The following is a 19,376-nucleotide window of genomic DNA, read 5'->3' on the forward strand; positions in this document are numbered from 1 at the left end:
TTTACTATCGCTCTCTCTCCCAAAAGTACAGTAGTAGAAGTAGAGGGTCGCGAGTTTCCACTCTATACCAAAATTGGAAGCCGTACTTGGAACTTTGGATCTCCAATGAGGGTACTTTACAGTAAATAGGATTACCAAGTTGCTTCAAATTCAAATTTGAACTCTTTCACTGTCACAAAAATAATAATAAGAAGAATAATTGAATCTCCTGCTTCAAGTGGAGTCCGAAACCACCGGTTTACTTCACTGGTAGGAGAACCATTTTTAGTACTCAAATAGTATGAGATTCCAGCAATAGAAACTTTCATTTAAGTACTAAGTAAGCTGGTAACAAAGAAACTGAGAATCAGATAAACTCATCAAGGGAACACAGCCCGAAGAAACTTTAGTTAGAAGATCTCTTTTCGTGGTTCCGTATAACGTGTTTCTAATCATTTCCTCTAAACAATGTCCAGCTAATTACACTTGATGACTTGTGAGATACAAAACTTACAACAAAGGGACAGATAATATAAACTCACTACTCTACATCTATCCTTCGGATAGCAAACAATGAAAATGAGGCAACCAAGAGACGGTCTCTGAAGCAGCCTAAAGAATAACATATATTACAAAGAAAAAGGGAGGGCTAGAAGGAATAATGTCACCTTAATTGTCATCTCCTTGGGTGTTCCATGATTGGATTCATTTCTATCTGTACAGGACTTGACACCCTCAAATTGCCAAACTTCTCCCCCTCTCTTGCAATCTGAACATCACACGGACTATAATACTGACAAAGAAACTTTACACAAAAACGAGGAGTGACTGCTGCTATGATGATCGCAAGCAAACATAACCAAAACGGTCCTGTCTTCATGACATCAAAAATGGCCCTGTCAAATTATACAGGAGTTGCAGAGGTTAGTATATACATATGCCGAGTGGTCAATTACTGCAAACTATCTTAGATGAAACAGTGCAATATGTTGCATTTATACATGCATGCTATGAAAGTTATTGATGGTTGAAACTTTTGCTAACATAATGATCCGTATGCTATTTTTTGAAAAAAAAAAAAAAAAAAAGACCTGAATGAATTTTCAGTACATTCAAATCGGTAACGTAAAGTGCAGGTAAATAAAATTTGAATCCACCATCCAATCTTCATTTTCTATCGACTACATTTCTGTGGGTGGATGTTCTATGAGAGACCCTCTATCTCTATGTCGTCGAGGGGAGAGACATGGTTAATGTTCAAGTATTGTCCAATACAAGATGTTCAATAGGAAAAAATACATGAATGAAAAGATGAGAGAAATTTTAAGATTTTATCCATCCTGCAGAAATAACTTGGTAAAACACAAAAACCTAGGATTGGTACAAGATATTCAGTGGAATTCATGCATGAAAAGATTAGAGAAATCTAAAGATATTATCCAGCCTGCAGAAATAACTTGGTACAAAGCAAAAATCTAGTATGCTGCAAGACGATCAAGTGCTAAACATACATGCATGAAAAGATAATATAAATAACCTAGCAAAATACATGATTCTTATGTGGCACAAATTAGTGTAAATGCATGTCTGTTTTGTGCCAAAGTAAAATACTTAAAATATAATACTACAAATTTAGGGGACATACCAGTAGCCAACCAGTGAAGGTATAGCATCAATCACAATGACACAAATCCAAGTTGCAAAGATAGATCCCCAAATAGCTGCATGTGTAATCCAACTCCAGCGAATAACATCCATAGCCAAGTGTAAATTCACCAATATAACCACCGAAAGAGTCCAAAGATCTCCTATACTTGAGGTATCGATGGTGCTACCCCAAAAGGCAAAGAGGGGGATAAAGAAGACAGCCACACTTTGCCACAATGTGTCGAGCATTGTTAGCCAAAATAATTTCGTGTTATAGCACTCTTGTCTATGACCAGCTCCATACAGCTGAGGATATGTTAAGAGGGTCATTCTACTTAGGTCCTTGTCAAGAACCCCAACAACTATTGTAGGTACTGCAGTGTAGATTATAGAATATAACATGCTGCTCCATTCAGTGATTGCGGTTGTCAGTGTAAAACAAGTAAAGAGCACATACCTGCACACATCCCCATGAAATATAAGCAGCAGATATAATAAATTTTAATAATAATCGTAATAAAAGAGGTATCACACTGATTCTTATTTCACTCTTCATATTATAAGTGGCAGGTGCAAGTAAAACCTCAGCACTACCACATGCAATCAATTTGACCTAAAAGAGATTCAAATCGGTCCATCTCCAATCTTCTCGCTTCTATCCAAATGTGTGACATTAATTACATGTGGCTCAAGGAAAGAATTGAAATCTGCATAATTACTGCCAACAGTCCTAAATCTCAACCAACTATGCTAGGTGGAATGTTCATGTGGATTAATTGCATGTGTAACTAAAAAAATTGAATCAATTGAAGATTTACTCACCAAAACAGAATAAGAACAAACACAGCATTCCTATAAAAGTTGTATAATATCATGTAGCCCATGCGCTGGTAATTCCAATGCCCATGCACCAATAAAAGGGGAACTAAGAATCTAAACTGCCCCATTGCAAAATCTGAAGCCATGACAGCTTGTCGACCCTCTTGGCCACTGATTCCAACTCCAACATCAGCCATTTGGATCATCGAAACATCATTTGCACCTAAATATATTACAAAAACGAGTTCCCAATGTCAACATGAAATGCAGAGGATACTGACATATGAATTTAGAAGCATAAAATAAGGATTTTGGTATTATATCAACAGAATAATATTTACCATCCCCAATGGCAAGTGTCATATCAGTAGTCCGGTTTTTTACAAGGGCAACAATTCCAGCTTTTTGCAGAGGAGCTACTCGGCAGCAAAGCACCACAGAACATCTATTTGCTAATTCAAAGAGCTGCAATATAAACTAAAATAGATCAGTATATAGACATCAAAGAGACATTTAGAAAACCACATTTGTAGGTCAGGAGGCAATTACCTTTTCCTCAAGTTCACTGTCAAGAATATAAACAAGGCTGGTACCATCGATAATTAAAGCTACTGAAGACATACCATCTCCAGAACTTCCTCGGATACTGTGTTCATCGCCAGACACATTCACGAGCTTCTTAGACATGAGTATGGCATCTTCCAAACTCCTTCTACATGACTCCTTAGAGCTGCTATTAATTAAAACCTGGGCCATTCTCCTTGTAAGAAGCTTTGAGGAGTAGCCAATTGATATGGCAGTTTCTTGCTTGTCCCCCGTCAAAACCCACACCTGAACCCCTGCAGTTCTTAGAGAATCTATGGCTTCAGGCACCCCTAGTTGCAGTTTGTCTTCAATACCAGAGGCACCTAAAATGATAAGATTGTTCTCTATGTTGCCAGCAACCTTGCGAAGCAGAGCAGCTCTCCCAATCAAAGCAGTGCTTGCTGCTTCAAAAGAAGAGTGCCACTGCTCAAATTCTGAAGCAGTCAATGCTCTCATCCCCACAACAAGTGTTCTTAAACCCAGAGAGGAATAAGCATGAATATGGGCTTCTGTTGCTCGTATTATGTTCAAGTTCAACCTTTTGTCTGTTACACTGAACATGGTAGTGTCAGCACCTTTTACAAACACTTTCACGGTTTTATCAGGACACCCCAATATCACTGACATTCTCTTTCGGTCACTGTCAAATTCATGCAAACCAAGAACACTGAACCTGCACTGCCATGAGTGGATAATTATGATTGAGAAATTATAAGCATTTCTTCCAAAAAGGAAGTTTTCAGATGTCAGCTAATTTGCTACACTTGCATCATACAAGCATGCTCATCCAAAGTCACAAATATTGTTATATTTTGATGATTTTTCTTGAAAAATTGTAAGGATGAGACATTACCTTTGCCTTTCTCCTTGGATATCGATAGTTATATGACCGGACGTTCTTTCAATAAGCATAAAACCATAGGCAGCGGCGGCATAAACTAATGCTTGTTCATCTGGAGACTCCCCTTGGTAATCAATCAATCTCACATTTCGATCAGACGAGTCTGTAACTAGAGGCACAATAGTATTACAAGCTGCCAAAGCAAGGAAGAACTCGTGCACATGTTTGCCTTCATTTGTGTCTTTTTCACTTTTTAGTAGTCGTAGAAGATCTGGGTCAGCCTTTACCTTCATCTTTGGCCTCAAAACAATTCCATCGACTGATACAAAACAAAGCAATTAACAAATTGGAATATAGTAAAAGAAACAATATACTCTGACCAAAAAGAAAAAAGAAACGATAAATACTATAGTCATCAAAAGAAACTATTTCTTACTTTGAACATTGTGTTCCAACTGGTCCTTTTCCAAACTGCCTCTCCCACCATTATAATCAACTCCCCAAATGCTTGCACATTGGAATTCCATTTTGTTCTCGGTAAGTGTACCAGTTTTGTCGGAGAATACATACTTAATTTGTCCTAAATCTTCATTTATATTCAAAGCTCTGCACTGGAATCTTGCATTAGAAGCCTCATCATACATATGACTATCTCGTATCATGAAGTAAGCCTGACCGACCCGGACAAGCTCCATAGAAATGTACAAAGAGATGGGGATCATGACCTGGAAGACAATAATAGACATGAGGAACGTGAAAACAATCTCTAATCCCCATCCATAATATTTATAATTCTTGACTTTATCTTCAGAGTAGTCCTTCTTCCTGTAGAAAAGTATGTCTTCCAAATTATCATTTTCGCGCTTCAACCAAACAGCAGCACACAGAGAAACAATTGAACACAAGACAACAAGAAACAGCGAGAGGGTGATGATCTCGTAGTTCATACGGGTCTCGAGACGACTCCTCTTGGATGGGGCTCCGGAGCTATTGAGCATAACTTTGGTCTCACGACCAGCATATACAGCCACCCCGAGGGCCCAATGAGTATTCTTAAGCTCACAGCCGCGAAGTACGATGTTGGAGGGACCTAATGAGAGTCGTTTGCCATCAATCTCCATGAATGCCTGAAATCCATAAATGTTCCTGTTGGGTTTCTCACACTTGATCAACCCGGTGATCCTGTCCTTTTCAGGCAACTTGGAGAGGGTTTCTTGCTTGGCATAGCGGGTCTTCAAATTGGACTCCCCATCCAAATTGATGGTCTGCACATAAGCAACACCAGTGGGGTCACTGGTGGAGAGCAGAACCATATCACAAGGAATGCCCTCATTTGCTTCAATCCTGATGATCTCACCAACTTGCACATCCTTCCACTTCTTGAACTGAAAGTGATTGTTAACAAAAACAGAAGCGAGACGATTGTTCTCAATGCGGTCGGAGCGATGCCTCCTGTAGTCCTCATAGGCATCCTTAACAGCAGTAACTAACAAGACAAACGCTAATGGCAGAACAGAAACTCCCCGGCCGAAAACAGCGAGCTGGGGGAGCTGATTGAGCACAGCAATGACTAGAAAGTAGAGATAGGCTACTCTATGAAACTGTTCAAACAAATTCCTAGGCAAGAAAGTGATGATCGAGTACTTTGTGGTCCTTATAGAATTGCCAGAAAACTCAAACCTTTCATGGGTGTCGTTGATATGGATCATCCTCACATCCTCGTCGTTCATCTCCTTCTGGGACGCCGCGGCCTCGGAATCAGCGCCTCTGGAACCGTAGCGGATGGACGGCTTGGATTGAATGGAGGAGGAAGAAAGGCTGCGTCTTGAAGAAGAAGAAATATTCAAACTTGTATTGGGTTCTGGGTTTTCGGAGACATCCATGGTGGGTTTTGCCGGGTGGGAGTCGGGTGTTCTGGGAGATGGGATCAGAAGAGGCCGGTTTGAGGTCATGATCTGACAAAGATCAGATCAGAGTGCTTCTTGCTTGCACAGCATTCAGATAATTAAGAGAGAAGAACCCAGAAACAATTAACTGTTGATGTGTTGGTATAGACAAGACGAGGAGGAGTTGGGAGTCAAAGAAGGGTGGGTTGGAGATGAAAAGCGTGTAATGGAGGAAAGAAGAAGAAGAAATGTAAGAGGTCAAAGGCGAGGGAGGGCGACTAGTGCAAGAACATAGGAGAGCTGGAAGAGGAGGAGGAAAAAGAACAAGTCGTCATGGGTGGCGTCCCTCTTTTATTAAAATTCAAAACACACACATCTACGTTTTGTATGGGTTGGAAAACTAGTTCAGGGAAAGAGACGGACAACTGAGTCGCAGAGAGAGACACAGTTGTTGCTCTTTGTTTTTCAAACGTTCTAGAAGGACTGCTCAGGGTTTCCAGATTAGTATTTGATTTATTTGTTTAAGCCTTAAGCTGGTTAATTAAATGTGCGACCCCTTGCATTTAGTGGTGCTTTGTTGAACAACTTACGCAGCAGAGCAGAACCCAAGTGATTAATTGCAAAAACAGTTAGGCCACGGCCGGTTTTTGAGTCTTGTACACAGACATTAACTATTTAACCTTTTTCCAACCCAAAGAATCACAAACAAACAAAAAAACCACCCTTCAAAGGATTTAGACAAAAAATGACGTGAGCCCAGACCCAAGATTAATAGTACAAGGCCTGATCCGAGTTTTATATATGAGATGACCATAATGCCTGATTTTACAATAAAATTACGTACATTGCCATTGAGTGATCATTCTCTCTTTCTCTCTCTCTCCGGAATTATCCTCCGTCACCACTCCTTCATCTTCGTCGTCAACCCACGCCTCGCTTGCGTCGATCGGGTCCACGGAGTCGACCGGCGAGAGATCATGGCGTTCGCTCCGTCGTCAGGGGCGGAGGGGCTGGGTAGTAGGTCTCTTAAAGGGCTCAAGGTGGCGGTCGTAGATGATGGGCTAGGTCGAATCCGCCACCCTAATGCTCTGAATCATGAATTCTCACCGACGAGAGGACGACTACCTGGAAAATCAGAAGCGGCTTCTGAAGGTGAGACGGCGTAAAGAAAGCCGAGAGCTTTTTGTCGGCGAACGATTTCATTGTGTCGTCCTCATTTGATTAGATTGATTGTGAAGAGGTGGAAGGGAATTAGATTTAGGGGTTTGATTCACCATTGAGTCAAAGAGTAGTAATGTCTCGTGAAAAGAAATTACCATTGCAGTCAAAGAGTAGTAATTACCATTGTCTCGTCTTCAAAACCTGGTGAAATTAATCATGCATTGTATCACCTCCACCAGTTTTCAAATCTGTCTCAGTCTCGGTGGTGAATTATCTTCTTCTTTTCATGCTCAAAGAGGTATCAGGCATGAGGCCTTTGTCTCCTTATATTTTAATATTTTTGTGTTACGCATGGAAAAGTTATCTCATCTTATACAATCTAATGTTGAGTTGGGGTATTGGAAAGCTGTTAGAGCATATCAGTCTGGTCCCAACTCCTAAGGTTTCTCACCTATTTTTTGCGGATGATTTAATGTTGTTTGCTGAGGCATCTCCTTCTCAAACTATGGTGATCAAAAGATGCTTAGTCTGTTCTCTCTTTGGACAGGCAGTGAGTTTTGAAAAATCCATGTTATTATGTTCCTCTTATACTTGTAAAAATCGTGCTGCTGTCATTAGTAGAACCTGTGGCTCCCCATTAACTGAAGATCTTGGTAAATATCTTGGCATGCGTTTTGATTCACTCTAGAGTTAATAAGCACACTTATGCCAGGATTTTTGATAAGGTTCAAAGCAGGCTTGCTAGTTGGAAAAGTATAGTTTTGAGTATGGCTGAATCTTGATGGCACTAGAAAGTCCTTTCTGGTCAAATTGGTGCTGGAGGTGTGATCAGCACCCCAGTTTGTTTTCAGGTTAATCTTGGTGTTGGGGATATCTTAGATGCTGAGGCTTGGGGATTATTTTTTGGGATTAGCTTCAAAATGCACATTATTCACGTGGAAGTTGAGTCTGATTATGCATTATTAGTGCAGCTGGTTCAGAATGTTGAAGTTTTTGACCCTCATCCCCTTGTACTCTTCTTACTGGTTGTCTGAACTTCATGAAAAGCGATAGGAATGCTCAGCTGTGCCATATCTTCTGGGAGAGCAATATGACAGCTGATGCCCTTGCCGAAAACAGTGTTAATCATGAGCTTGGTTTCATTGCTTTTGACCATCTTCCCATTCATGGTGCACAAGCCTTTCCGGATGACATGCTGCCGTCTGTAGAGCTAGGATGAGCTCTTCCTTTAATTCTTTGTCTGTCTGGTTTTATGCTTTGGGTCTTTTTTACCACACTTGTAACCAAAAAAAAGAAGATTTTGGTTTTCATTTCAAAAGCTATCTCTCTGAGCAGGTCACAAGTCACAGATAGAACAGAGGTCAACATCTAACTGATAAAGTTGACGGCATCACCCCATTATACAACTAGGTCTACTTGTCAGGTCCCAACCCACCTATACAATGCGCTGCAATGTATTCATTCTAGTCTATTTTATCTCCCTTTTCCAATCCCACTTTGTGATTCATCCATCAACCTAATCTTATAGAAAAGATTCTTACAAGTTCTTACACTTTAAGTCCTGGATCATTACTTTCCTGTGCAGACTCTATGTGGATTTCGCCATTCTTCTGAGTGAAAGACTCATTCCCTTGTGCATCAAAGCTGGCATGAACGCTGTAGAAAACATACACAAGCACAGCAAAACCTGAAAAGTATCCAAATCTCACATAGGATGGTCTGTCCAATGACCCCAACAGAAAGACGTTCAAGAAAATGGAGACAGATGGCATCCATGGCATCAAAGGCACGCCCCAGAATTCGGGTTTTCGCGCTTGTTTAACCATGCAGTGGAAAATTTGAACGATTGAAGCTGCAATTATTGCAGTAACACAAAGCATCAATGCTTTGGCTCTTCCCTGTGGAGCAATTTGCCAGATCACCGAGAAGAAGATTGCTGTCAAAGAAAAGGAGCACAGGAATGATATTGTAGGCCATGGTTTTGTCCTCCCCAGTGCAACGTAGCGCCTAAAAATCACAGCATTGGCCACCATGTAAAAGACAAAGAGTGTGCCAATGGATACAAGATTGAGTAGGACATTCAGATCAGTGAAAAGCGAAATTGCTGCGGTTAAGATACCTGAAAAGTACAAGTGCAAGCATTTTCATGTAAGAACGAGCATAAGCAAATGACTTTATATATATTACCGACTCTTTTTGTTTTTTTCTCAGCACAAAAATAAGAGATGGTGGGAAATCAAGAGCACCCAACCCACAAAGCAAAGCATAAATGTTATGAAAAGAGTGAAATAAGCACAGGCAGGGATTGAGGGGAATATGTATATAGCCGATGAGCCAATATGAATTAAGTGGTGTTGCCATTTATATGAAGTTTGACAGGTGAGCGAAAGCAAATTGCAAAAGAGGTCATTTTCAGTCACGATGGCTACAAAGCAAAGAAAAGCAACAAAGCAAATTGGGGGATAGGATTTTTGTCAAGAAAAAGTTTTAACATGGGTTGGACCAATCAAGACCACTAGTGCCAGAGATTAAGATCTGCTATCTGTGACTTGAAAATCGAATATGAAAGCGATAGAAACAGGGATGGAGATAGAGATAATGATGCTCAAGCCTTCAGCCCATGAACATGAACAAGATAAGAAAAGGCTGTGAAGGCAACATGATGCTAGTGGTAGATATCCTCCTTTCTCAAGTCTACAGTCTGAATAAGATACGCTTCTTTTGAACTGTTAAAGTCAACAATTATTCTTGTAATACCAAAAGAAAGAATTGTTCTTATTATAGTTTCACCTATTCCCCTCAAAAACTCAATTCCATGATGCTTTTTATTAAATAAGTTTTATGATGCAACCATGCAAGCAAGATCACATCAATGCCGCAGCAACTGATCCAAAACAGACACGGTAGTGAAAACCCTAGTAAGCACTCATTGCATAGCATCAACGCTCAAAGGAAGAAACACTCTTAGTTTGACGTAGCCCAGAGATAAAGGAGAGAAGAAATAAGAAAAGAAAAGAAGAGGAAAGGAACACGACCTTCTCTTCTCTTCCCTTCCCTGCTGGCTGTTCTTGTTCTTTTGAGTCCTAATTTTGACTGATGGAAAAAAAGTAGGTTGGCTTTTTACCTCCCCTTTGCCACTATCAAAGATCAGAAATCGAGCCATGGACGACGAAGCATCATCCAGCTGACATGTAAGGCCTAGTTTTATCAACCGTGAACGACTACCCGCCACCGAATCAAATCAGATCAAATCCAAGAATAGGAATGAAATAAGTACAAGCAAAGCAACCACCCATAACTAGAAAGGTGAGGATAAGGTCCGGGCAGGCGGTGCAGGACAGGGCGTACCATACCCACAACAGCCAGAAAACCGAGACGGTTGCAAAAGGAGGGCCCCCAACGAGACCAGGATCAACGAACCCCCCCCCCCCCCCACTTACACTACACCAACCAAACCAAACCAAACTTAATCTAATCTACGAATGCATGCCTTGTCTCTCTAGTCACACATAAACACACACCATATCATATTCTGATATTCGTATCGTATCGTAACGTAACGTAATAAATCAAAATTAAATATCGCATTAAGTTGAAAGGAGAAAGAGAGAGGGAGTGTAACGTACCGAGAAAAGCGGAAGAGTTGACCGGCGTGGATGTCTTGGGGTGGACCCTGGCGAACCATGCGGGGACCACACTGGATCGCCCGATGACACACATGTACCTCGCCTGCCCCAGCATCGCCACCAGCAGCGACGTCAGAATCCCCAGGCTGGCCCCCACTCCGATCACTCTCGCCTCCCATTTCCCTCTGAACGCCGCCGAGAACGGCGCCTCCGGGTCGATCTAATTTAATTTAATTAATTAATTAATTAATTAAAAATGAAAAAAAACATGATCGAAAACAGAGGAAACGGTTAATTACCATATCGTAGGGGAGCAGTTTGGACATGGACGCCGCCATGAGACAGTAAAGAAGGGTGACGATGAGGACGGAACCGGAGACTCCGATGGGAATGTCCTTGACGGGGTTGCGCACCTCTTCCGCCATGGTCGACACGGCGTCGTATCCGATATAGCTCAGATACACCATGCTCGCCCCGTTAAACACGCCGGCAATCCCGTACGGGAAAAAACCGGACGGATGCGTGGTCGGGTCGGCCGGTGCTGTGAAGTTGTTCCAGTCGCCTTTGCAGAACCCGATCACGATGACGAATAATATGAATGTTATATGCAGAGCCGTCAACACCATATTGACCACCGAGCTCTCCCTTGTACTGAGTACCAACAGAAGATTAAACTAAGATACTGAAAAATAATCAGTTAAATTTTGTGAGAAGTGTACTAGCTAGCTACCTGTAGCAGATAATGAGCGTGACCGCTAAGACCACGACCACAGCAACGACGTCGATTTCATTGAAGCCGTTGGGGAGTGCGGCGACTGTGAACCTCCATTTTGCGGCGGGGACGCCAATTGCGGTGCCCAAGTAAGCCGTGAAGCCCCTCGCAACGGCGGCGTTCGACATCACATAGTCCATCATCAAGTTGGCTCCGGTCAAGAAGGCCGCGAATTCACCTGATGGATCGATTCATCAAATTATATATGCGCAAGCAAGCAAGAGAATTAATGGCGGTGGAGTTAATCAAACAGTTACCGAATGTGACCCGGAGATAGCTGAAGGCGCCGCCTGCGACGGGCATGTCGACGGCAAACTCGGTGTAGCAGAAGGCGGAGAGAAGAGCGCAGAGGCCGGCAATGGCGTAGGATATGACCACAGAAGGGCCGGCATAGAGGCGACTGGCACGGCCGGTGGTGACGAACACTCCGGCGCCGACCATGCCGCCGAAGCCGAAGCCGAGGAGGTCCAACCAGCCGAGGGTCTTGTGCATGTCGGAGCCGGAGCGGGCGCGGACGGCGCTCATTTCGTCGTAGGAGGTGGAGACTGAAACGGCACGGCGGGCCAGACGGGCCGGAGTGTCAGCTAGAGCTCTGAGGTAGGCCCGGGGGCTCGAGAAAGACGACGCATGGCATTGGCTCTGGCTCTCCTCCATCTCTCACACCATTCCAAAACCAAATGGTGAATCACAAACTCAATTATATACGAGTAACGGTGAGCTTCAAACCCAAGGGGCCCTCTTGTCGTGTCATCTAAACGGTGTCGTACACCTCGCCCTGTTAAAAATAAATAAAAATAAAAATAATAAAAAATAAATAAAAAGACGAAGCCCTTCCTTTTGGACCTGGCTCGAGTTCTAAACGGACCCATCACCCTTTCCGGAGGTTTGATTCTGCTGCATTTTTTTCATTTTGATCTTTAATCAATGCTTCTGATTGTTTAGAATAATGAGTATCTGATTGATTTGTATACTTTTATTGATTGATTCCCTGTGTTTCGATTGAGAAAAAGAAGCTTTCCTTGTTTGAGATGAAATACAGAAAAAGATTGATTGTGGTGACATTTCTGAGCTTGTTTCACTTTTTTCTATCACCCTGTGGCTTCGTCCACTTCCATAAGGCCCGATCTCTGATACTGGCGATCCTTGTGGCCTTTCCACTGATCTCCTGGTTATATCCACCTTTTTCTATTCTGTTGTTTTGTATCTTCAGTATTTCTTTGTGCATCCCGATCTGTCAATTCTTTACTGGGTTCTGGATCTCATCTGGCTTGCTTTGCTGAGATTGATCACGCTGTTTTGTCTTTTTTTGTTTAACCTCAATCAGCGAGTTTGTGTTGGTAACAAATTTTGGACTGATTTTTGATTTTGTTTTATCCAGGTTCTGTCTGCCATCCTGAAGGTTTGTGTTGCCGTATCTTTAACTCCTTCACCTTATCCTGGCTGATGTTTATCCCATCATTTCTGGGTTCCTTGCTGGGCACCTAAACTGCTATTTTATCAATCAGCAAATGGCCGGAAATTGTCTGGAAGCTGTGGAGCTAACAAGCAGTGGACGCCCTGTCCTACTCCCATCAGAGATTGAGTGTTCGCTCCTCTCTGCTGTAGACCTCGAATGCGAAGACCTCCCCAACTTTCCTAACTTCAAATCGGGTATCCTCACCCTCACCACCCACCGCATTTTATGGGTCTCCAACTCCTCTTCACAAGGAGCCTCTTCTGCCATCCCACTTGCCTCCATTAGCCACATCTTCACATCTAAAAAGTCCCTCAAGTCCATCTTTGCCTCGCCTCGGATCCGGTTCCAGCTTTCGGTGTCACCCGACGGCCGGGTAGCAAAGTCCGGTTCAGGATCCAGGTCCGTCGTCGTTACAGTGGTTGTGAGGGGGAAGGGTGCTGATTTAGACTTGTTTTTGACCAAGTTTTGGGACAACTGGCGGGGAAGAGCGTGGGAGACTGGGAATGCAGATGTCACTTCAGGTTCTGATTCGGTTTCTGGGTCGACTTCTGGGCTATACACCAAGGAAGGAACGGTGAGGATGGTCGGGGTGTCTGGAATACTTAGGAAGGAACAAGAGATGTGGGAGACAACTGATAAGAGCTTGCAGGATGCTTTCCAGGACTTGAATGCTCTCATGGTAATATCACTCTTTCTTTGCTGACTTACCTAATAAATTATCGTTTCACCTAGGAAACTAGAATCTGACTATTGACTTAATGAAGTAAACTGCACTGCTAATCTCAATCTTTATTGGTATGATGAGAATATACCTGGAAGAGGAATTTTTAAATTTTGTTTAGTTGCTGAAAAAATATTAATTCAGAGATGAAAATTTTGTTTATCTATTTATAGAGTGTAGAGGTTGTATCTTTGCTGTTGTACTACAGTATAGATATATTTTTCTTTTGGGTTAAATGACATCTATAATATGGGCTTCATTTATACCCAAACAGAGATATAAATGGGATGTAGATATTTAAGAACCCATGCTTTTTTATCTGTTTCTGCTTGGTTTTAAGTTGTAGACAAATATTAATATTACAGAGTAAAGCTAAAGAGATGGTGATGCTAGCAGAAAAAATGAGGCAGAAACTTTTATCCAGCTCGACTTCTCAGAGCAGTGCAGCAGAGGACGGGGAACTGGGTTCCAAACAAGATATGCAAGACTGGTTGTTGAGTGTTGGTATTGTATCGCCTGTCACCAAAGAGTCTGCAGGTGCTCTTTACCACCAACAATTATCCCGTCAGGTTGTTAATTTTTAATTTTCGATTAATGTCACCGTAAAATGTGATTGAAGCAAGGAAACTATGGAATTTAAGTTTGAGAAAATTGTCTTCAATGCTATGCATTAATTCTTGTTGGATTTACATAGTACTAATTTATGTAGGTATACTCATTATTCTAATTTCTATTAGGACAAATAATGCATCGTGTTCATTACTGTTTTAGATATTTTCCCACCTTTTTTTTTTGCTAGAAATTATCTTTACATTAGGAAAAGAAAACTAATTCGGTGTTTTTAATTTTGTATTTTTGTGATAAATAGTTGGCAGATTTTGTCAGGCTTCCACTTGAGAGAGCTGGAGGAATGATGAATCTTATAGATATTTACTGTCTCTTCAATCGTGCTCGAGGAACAGGTTGTCTTTTCTGTTCCTCCATTTTTTTCCGTTAGAATGTTTTTCTTAAGTTTTAATTTCGTGCCAGCATGGTTAAAGGGTATAACATTACATTGCATTGTGTTGTTTCTCTTTATGCAGAATTGATCTCCCCAGAGGATTTGCTGCAAGCATGTTTTCTTTGGGAGAAGTTTGATGTGTAAGTGTGACATTCTGTAATTTGTTTATTTAGGAGTATGGATATATCCACACACACACACACACACACACACACACCTTCCCCCCATTGAATTATATGTGCTGGCATTTTTGCACAGGTCTTGTTATAATCTTGTTCCTATGCTTGCAGCCCAGTAATGCTTCGGAAGTTTGATAGTGGTGTGATGGTGATCCAGAATAAGACCCACAGTGATGAAGAGGTAATCTTATATGTGTTTAATTCTGTTTCATGTTGAGAATAAGACCCACAGATTCTGTATCACTATTTCATGGCAACCATTAGATGATACAAAAAGATTCATTAACATGTATCTACATAAAGATGTTATGAACAGAGTTTTTTAATGAAGTGAAAGGTTCATAAAATGCTAGATGATAGTGAAACAGTGCTCATATGTTGTCTTGATGTTGCTAGAGGTTACTTTTATTAAATATATCTGTCTAAATCTGCCATGTTTGCATTGCACCCATATCATGTGTCTGTTTTGCATCTATTCTTCCAAGCAAAATCTTTAGGTGACACTTTTATTCCCATAAAGGCAGACTGAAGCTTACTAAATGTACATGTAGCGAATCTTATTTGTATGGTGTAAAAAGTAACCACTGCCTTGTAACTTCATGGCTTAAAAATAGGACTGAAATCATGTTAAAGTTTAGAACCAACTTTAGTTTTTTTTTCTAGCTTGATTTAATTTACAAGCTTCAGCTTCAGCTTGAAGATCAGTTCCCAAGTCCAGTTGGTTAAATCAATGCATTCTAGAACTTGGCTCATGTTGTTGAAAAAGAAGAATCTGGAGGAGCTTAATAAGTACCAAATATGTAAAAATTTCATATTATATATGGCTTGTCAGATAAATTGATATAGTATCTATGTATGTGTGTTATTTACATACGAGTGTACATATTTGGTTGTACATTGTTTGGAATTGCTCGTTAAAGTCGAAACAGAAGGATTAGGAACTACTTGATGCCATTGTCTTACAGGGATATTGTTTAACATGCTAGATGAATTTCTTTGTTATACAACAGGCTGCTCCTCATTTTGTTCATTTCACGTTCTGATTAAATGGTAAATGATGTTTAAAGATGATTGTGCTTGTCTGGAGTTTCGACGCTATGGATGCTATTCATTTAGATCTCAAGATCAATTTCTTTTCTGTTATCTGAAAAATGTGTTGCATGGAAGCAATGCTACAAAATAAATCGTCTATAAACACTTGATTTGCGATTTATGATGATTATTTCTAGGCAGCTTGTGTTTGTAAATTGAAAATATTGGAAATGTAAGATCTTTCCAATATATGCTGTGCTTTGCATCTTTGATCGTACTTATCACATTTGATACCATTTCAAGTGGCATATAAACAGATTTAACTCACTACGTCTGTCAATTTCAGATTTTTGCTAGAATTAAGAGCCTTGCAACAAAGCCCGATGCTCTTCGTACTGGGATAAGTGCGAGTGATGCTGCAATCACACTAGGTATTGCGCCAGGCATGGCGAAGGAGCATCTTCTAACTGCTGAAAGCAGAGGTGAATTGTTGAACAACTTTATTTGGACAATGGTGCATATTTGTTTTCATTAATATTAGGTATTATTTGCAGGTATTCTCTGCAGGGATATTAGCCCGGATGGCTTTCGCTTTTATATCAACCTGTTTCCAGAAATAGATCCAAACAATGTTTACTTGTAAGTGCAAAACCTGTTCTTGATCTTGGCAGCTTTAGTTTACTCCATATATGGTGTGACTATTTCTTATCAGTGACTCAGTTAGATTTATCTCAAGCATCTTTGATGAATTCATCATTAGTAGATGGACCATAGTCACCATACAGTATTTCTTATTTGGTATTGGAGCCAATGGTTATAGGAGACTGAGAAGAGGGGGTGGATGGGTATATGTATCTTTTGGCGGTACTATTTAGGTATACACGGTATGGATACAAGCATACACATTTATTATTTAAAAAAAAAAAACCATACACGTTTATTTTCAAACTCCCACAACTTGTTTGTGTGGGTTGATTCTTTGTTCATGCCTTAGGAATTAGGTTAAACCTACATTTTTATGGGTTCTCTACCGTGCACACCAACTGGTCATTGAAATAATATTTTAACTCACACCACTCCTAGCAGTGGTTCATCTATAGTTCACAATATGGTCATTGTAATATTCTCATACAATCTTACTAAATTATACACTGTACCCACTGATATAGACTTACAATACATGGTAGGAGCCTCCCAGATTGATCAGTTTCTTCTGTCTGGACTGGATAAATGATGATTGGCTTTAGATATCTACACACTTTGGGACCTTCCATGAATAGTCTTGTATTAATATGTAAACGATTAGTTATATACACTTGCATTTAATTTCCCTATTTTACTTGTCTTCATCACGGACAATGTGTTCATTCTGTTGTCAATTGTCATGAAACTCAAAAGTACTTGTTCGCTGTGGATGTCTAATAGGCTTGAGGCCTTTAATTTGCAGCTGGAAAATCTAAGATTAATTGTATGGTTGAGTATTGTGAGGATTACACTAGCCATTGATGTAGAAAATAGAATCAACATTTCAGGTTGCCAGCTAGAAATACTTGTTCTTAAATAACTAGAATACATTATCATAGCCTAGACATTGGATGTAAGTGTTTCTACGCAGCTCCTTGACAGATAGGGAACTTGAGAATGCACCGATAGTCTTGTACTCCTGTCACCTGTTAAGGAATGTTGCCGGCCATACCAAAGTCGGTATCCATGAAGATGTTGACAAAGTAATGGTACGAAGTAGAGAATAGAGAGTACTTACTTGATTTAGAAGCATGTGGGCCTATGTACTGTAAATATTGGGAGCAGCATCCCATGGTTCCCAATGTGGGAGGCTTTGTTCCCCCCATGGAAGGGTAATCTGTGCCTGTGCCAGGCCAGTCTCCGAAGGGAGTTCTGATGGACCTGGTTGCTGGTGGCATTGCTTGCTTACTCTGGGCCCTTCTGGTGTCACTGGCGACTCCAGTTGGGTGATTTCTTTTGTGCCGCCGGTGTTTGTGCTCAATATGCACATAGTGTAAGCTGTAGGAGAGCATCACACAAAATTGATGAATCACAGTGGTTAAACTCTTTCAACACACGAGTCTTTGTGTTCTCGTCTGGATGCTGTAATGGTACAATTCAATTTATATTTTCACTGATTTACACAGTTTTGTTAATTTCCGGAAAGAACGTACCTGTTGTGGTTCTCGCATGATTTGTTAGTTTCCTGGGATTTAAACACTCCCAATTTGTATTGTTTTGTTCAGTTTCATGCTTTAATATCTTTCGAGCCAAAAGAATATCCCCACAATACCCTTAGACTGCCAAATCCGTTTTCTCAATCTTGAATTTTACTCCTTGAAAACCACCAAATTTGTTGAAAACAAGAGCGGAGGGCCATACATCTGTAAATAAAAAATGGTAAATAATTCTTATATATATTACTGGTATGTATTCTATTAATTGTAATGAGTGTGTTTTTTTTGGACAGAGTGAAAGATTATGGAGTCTATGACACATGGTCAAGGGTGGCCTCTGCTTCTGGATGAGAGATGATTTGTGCACTAACCCGTGTTTACATTCGCATGCGGGTATACTGATGAATACAGATAAGTTTTCAGGAAAGTTTATGTATGTTGGACATCCCAATTTACATCTTGGTGATTGCAGACTTGATCTTGCAGAACCATGCATCAACTACTTGTGACATGCAGTTTTTTTTGTTGGATGTTGGTGATACTTGTCCTGTACGTGAACAGAAGTTTTCGTTGGAAGAGGTAGGGGGAAGCTTTGATTATTACTGCTAACATTGTCTGAGCCATCTTCCCTCACCACCCTCATCCTTGAAACAATTCAATCATTTATACATGCACTTGGCCCAACTTGTGGTGGTAAAAGATGAATAAAGCAGCATAACAGGTTTGTTTCATCTGGTGGCAATGCTATTACAACGTGTTTTTGGGCGCAAGGCTGAGGAACAATGCTATTACTAGTTATACTGTATATAATTTACCTATAACCCAATACCGACTTAAATTTTAATATTCAGTCGATCATATCTCTTTCGTGGTGTAGGCACCTTTGTTTGAGTGCCCCTTTGATTCCACCCTAGCATTTGATCAAAGTAAGATGAAAGTATAGCTCTCAAATTTCTGTGTCCTCATTCATATACTTACGTATTGGTGATTTGTGGTCCGTCCTTGTTTTACCCAAACTTGAAATGTAGAAAATGTTTCCCTGGCTAACATCTGAATTATCTATTATATTTTCTAGAACGATATGTACAGACAGCTGAATTGAAAAGGTGAGATCATTAACTAAACAACTTCAGTAGAAAAAAAAAAAAAAATACAGATTCATCCTTTGTTAAGATCATTAATGAAAGATAAAGCATCAGATTGAAGGAATGATTCAGATCCAACTTGAGAGATGACTTGGAGTCCCAACGCTGCAGCATACAATATTTTTTGATCTTTTGCACTAAACAACAAACCATTCTTGAAAAGCGGCCACCATCAAAATTTCACCATTTCTATCTCTTGAAAGAACACTGTTTCATTAATTCAAAAAAGAAAAAGAAAAAAAACGCCATCTGATTGAAGGCGACTTGTTCATGATGTCCTGGAGGATCAAGTTTCTAGTTCAAGACATGTTGTATCTTTGTAATGGTTTTAGTTCAGTTCAATACAC

At 40.5% G+C, this 19,376-nt stretch overlaps 3 protein-coding genes across 3 annotated transcripts; 1 reads left to right on the forward strand and 2 right to left on the reverse strand.

Annotated features, from left to right (window-relative positions):
* Positions 1-120: 120 nt before the first annotated feature.
* LOC101314786 (phospholipid-transporting ATPase 1-like) lies at positions 121-5,823 on the reverse strand. Its single transcript, XM_004306386.1, has 7 exons — positions 4,308-5,823; positions 3,884-4,190; positions 2,995-3,703; positions 2,787-2,910; positions 2,449-2,668; positions 1,625-2,083; positions 121-875 (listed from the first exon to the last, which is right to left on the reverse strand). Exons 1-7 carry the CDS (start codon positions 5,821-5,823, stop codon positions 656-658), a joined length of 3,555 nt encoding a protein of 1,184 aa, XP_004306434.1. The 3' UTR covers positions 121-655.
* A 2,642-nt stretch (positions 5,824-8,465) lies between these two features.
* Positions 8,466-11,970, reverse strand: LOC101297009 (cationic amino acid transporter 7, chloroplastic-like). Its single transcript, XM_004308128.1, has 5 exons — positions 11,574-11,970; positions 11,275-11,494; positions 10,844-11,195; positions 10,545-10,764; positions 8,466-9,037 (listed from the first exon to the last, which is right to left on the reverse strand). Exons 1-5 carry the CDS (start codon positions 11,968-11,970, stop codon positions 8,466-8,468), a joined length of 1,761 nt encoding a protein of 586 aa, XP_004308176.1.
* Positions 11,971-12,695: 725 nt separating this feature from the next.
* Positions 12,696-18,791, forward strand: LOC101315081 (vacuolar protein sorting-associated protein 36-like). The gene is made up of 9 exons (XM_004306387.1): positions 12,696-12,715; positions 12,822-13,451; positions 13,859-14,062; positions 14,362-14,455; positions 14,576-14,633; positions 14,784-14,853; positions 16,051-16,186; positions 16,259-16,343; positions 18,178-18,791. The coding sequence occupies exons 2-9, from the start codon at positions 12,825-12,827 to the stop codon at positions 18,233-18,235; spliced, it is 1,332 nt and encodes a 443-aa protein (XP_004306435.1). The 5' UTR covers positions 12,696-12,715; positions 12,822-12,824; the 3' UTR covers positions 18,236-18,791.
* The last annotated feature ends 585 nt before the right edge of the window (positions 18,792-19,376 follow it).

Source organism: Fragaria vesca, linkage group LG7, assembly GCF_000184155.1.
Source record: "Fragaria vesca subsp. vesca linkage group LG7, FraVesHawaii_1.0, whole genome shotgun sequence".
Classification (NCBI taxonomy): Eukaryota; Viridiplantae; Streptophyta; class Magnoliopsida; order Rosales; family Rosaceae; genus Fragaria; species Fragaria vesca.

Bases quoted from the DNA above. Each gene is read 5' to 3' on its own strand.
- LOC101314786 (XM_004306386.1), bottom strand. From the start codon at position 5,823: ATGACCTCAAACCGGCCTCTTCTGATCCCATCTCCCAGAACACCCGAC. The intron at 3,704-3,883 runs GTAATGTCTCAT...ATGGCAGTGCAG, and splicing joins ATCCAAGGAGAAAGGCAAAG to GTTCAGTGTTCTTGGTTTGC. The intron at 2,911-2,994 runs GTAATTGCCTCC...TTTATATTGCAG, and splicing joins ACAGTGAACTTGAGGAAAAG to CTCTTTGAATTAGCAAATAG.
- LOC101297009 (XM_004308128.1), bottom strand. From the start codon at position 11,970: ATGGAGGAGAGCCAGAGCCAATGCCATGCGTCGTCTTTCTCGAGCCCC. The intron at 11,495-11,573 runs GTAACTGTTTGA...TCGATCCATCAG, and splicing joins CTATCTCCGGGTCACATTCG to GTGAATTCGCGGCCTTCTTG. The intron at 11,196-11,274 runs GTAGCTAGCTAG...GTTGGTACTCAG, and splicing joins ACGCTCATTATCTGCTACAG to TACAAGGGAGAGCTCGGTGG.
- LOC101315081 (XM_004306387.1), top strand. From the start codon at position 12,825: ATGGCCGGAAATTGTCTGGAAGCTGTGGAGCTAACAAGCAGTGGACGC. The intron at 14,634-14,783 runs GTAAGTGTGACA...CTATGCTTGCAG, and splicing joins CTTTGGGAGAAGTTTGATGT to CCCAGTAATGCTTCGGAAGT. The intron at 14,854-16,050 runs GTAATCTTATAT...TGTCAATTTCAG, and splicing joins AGACCCACAGTGATGAAGAG to ATTTTTGCTAGAATTAAGAG.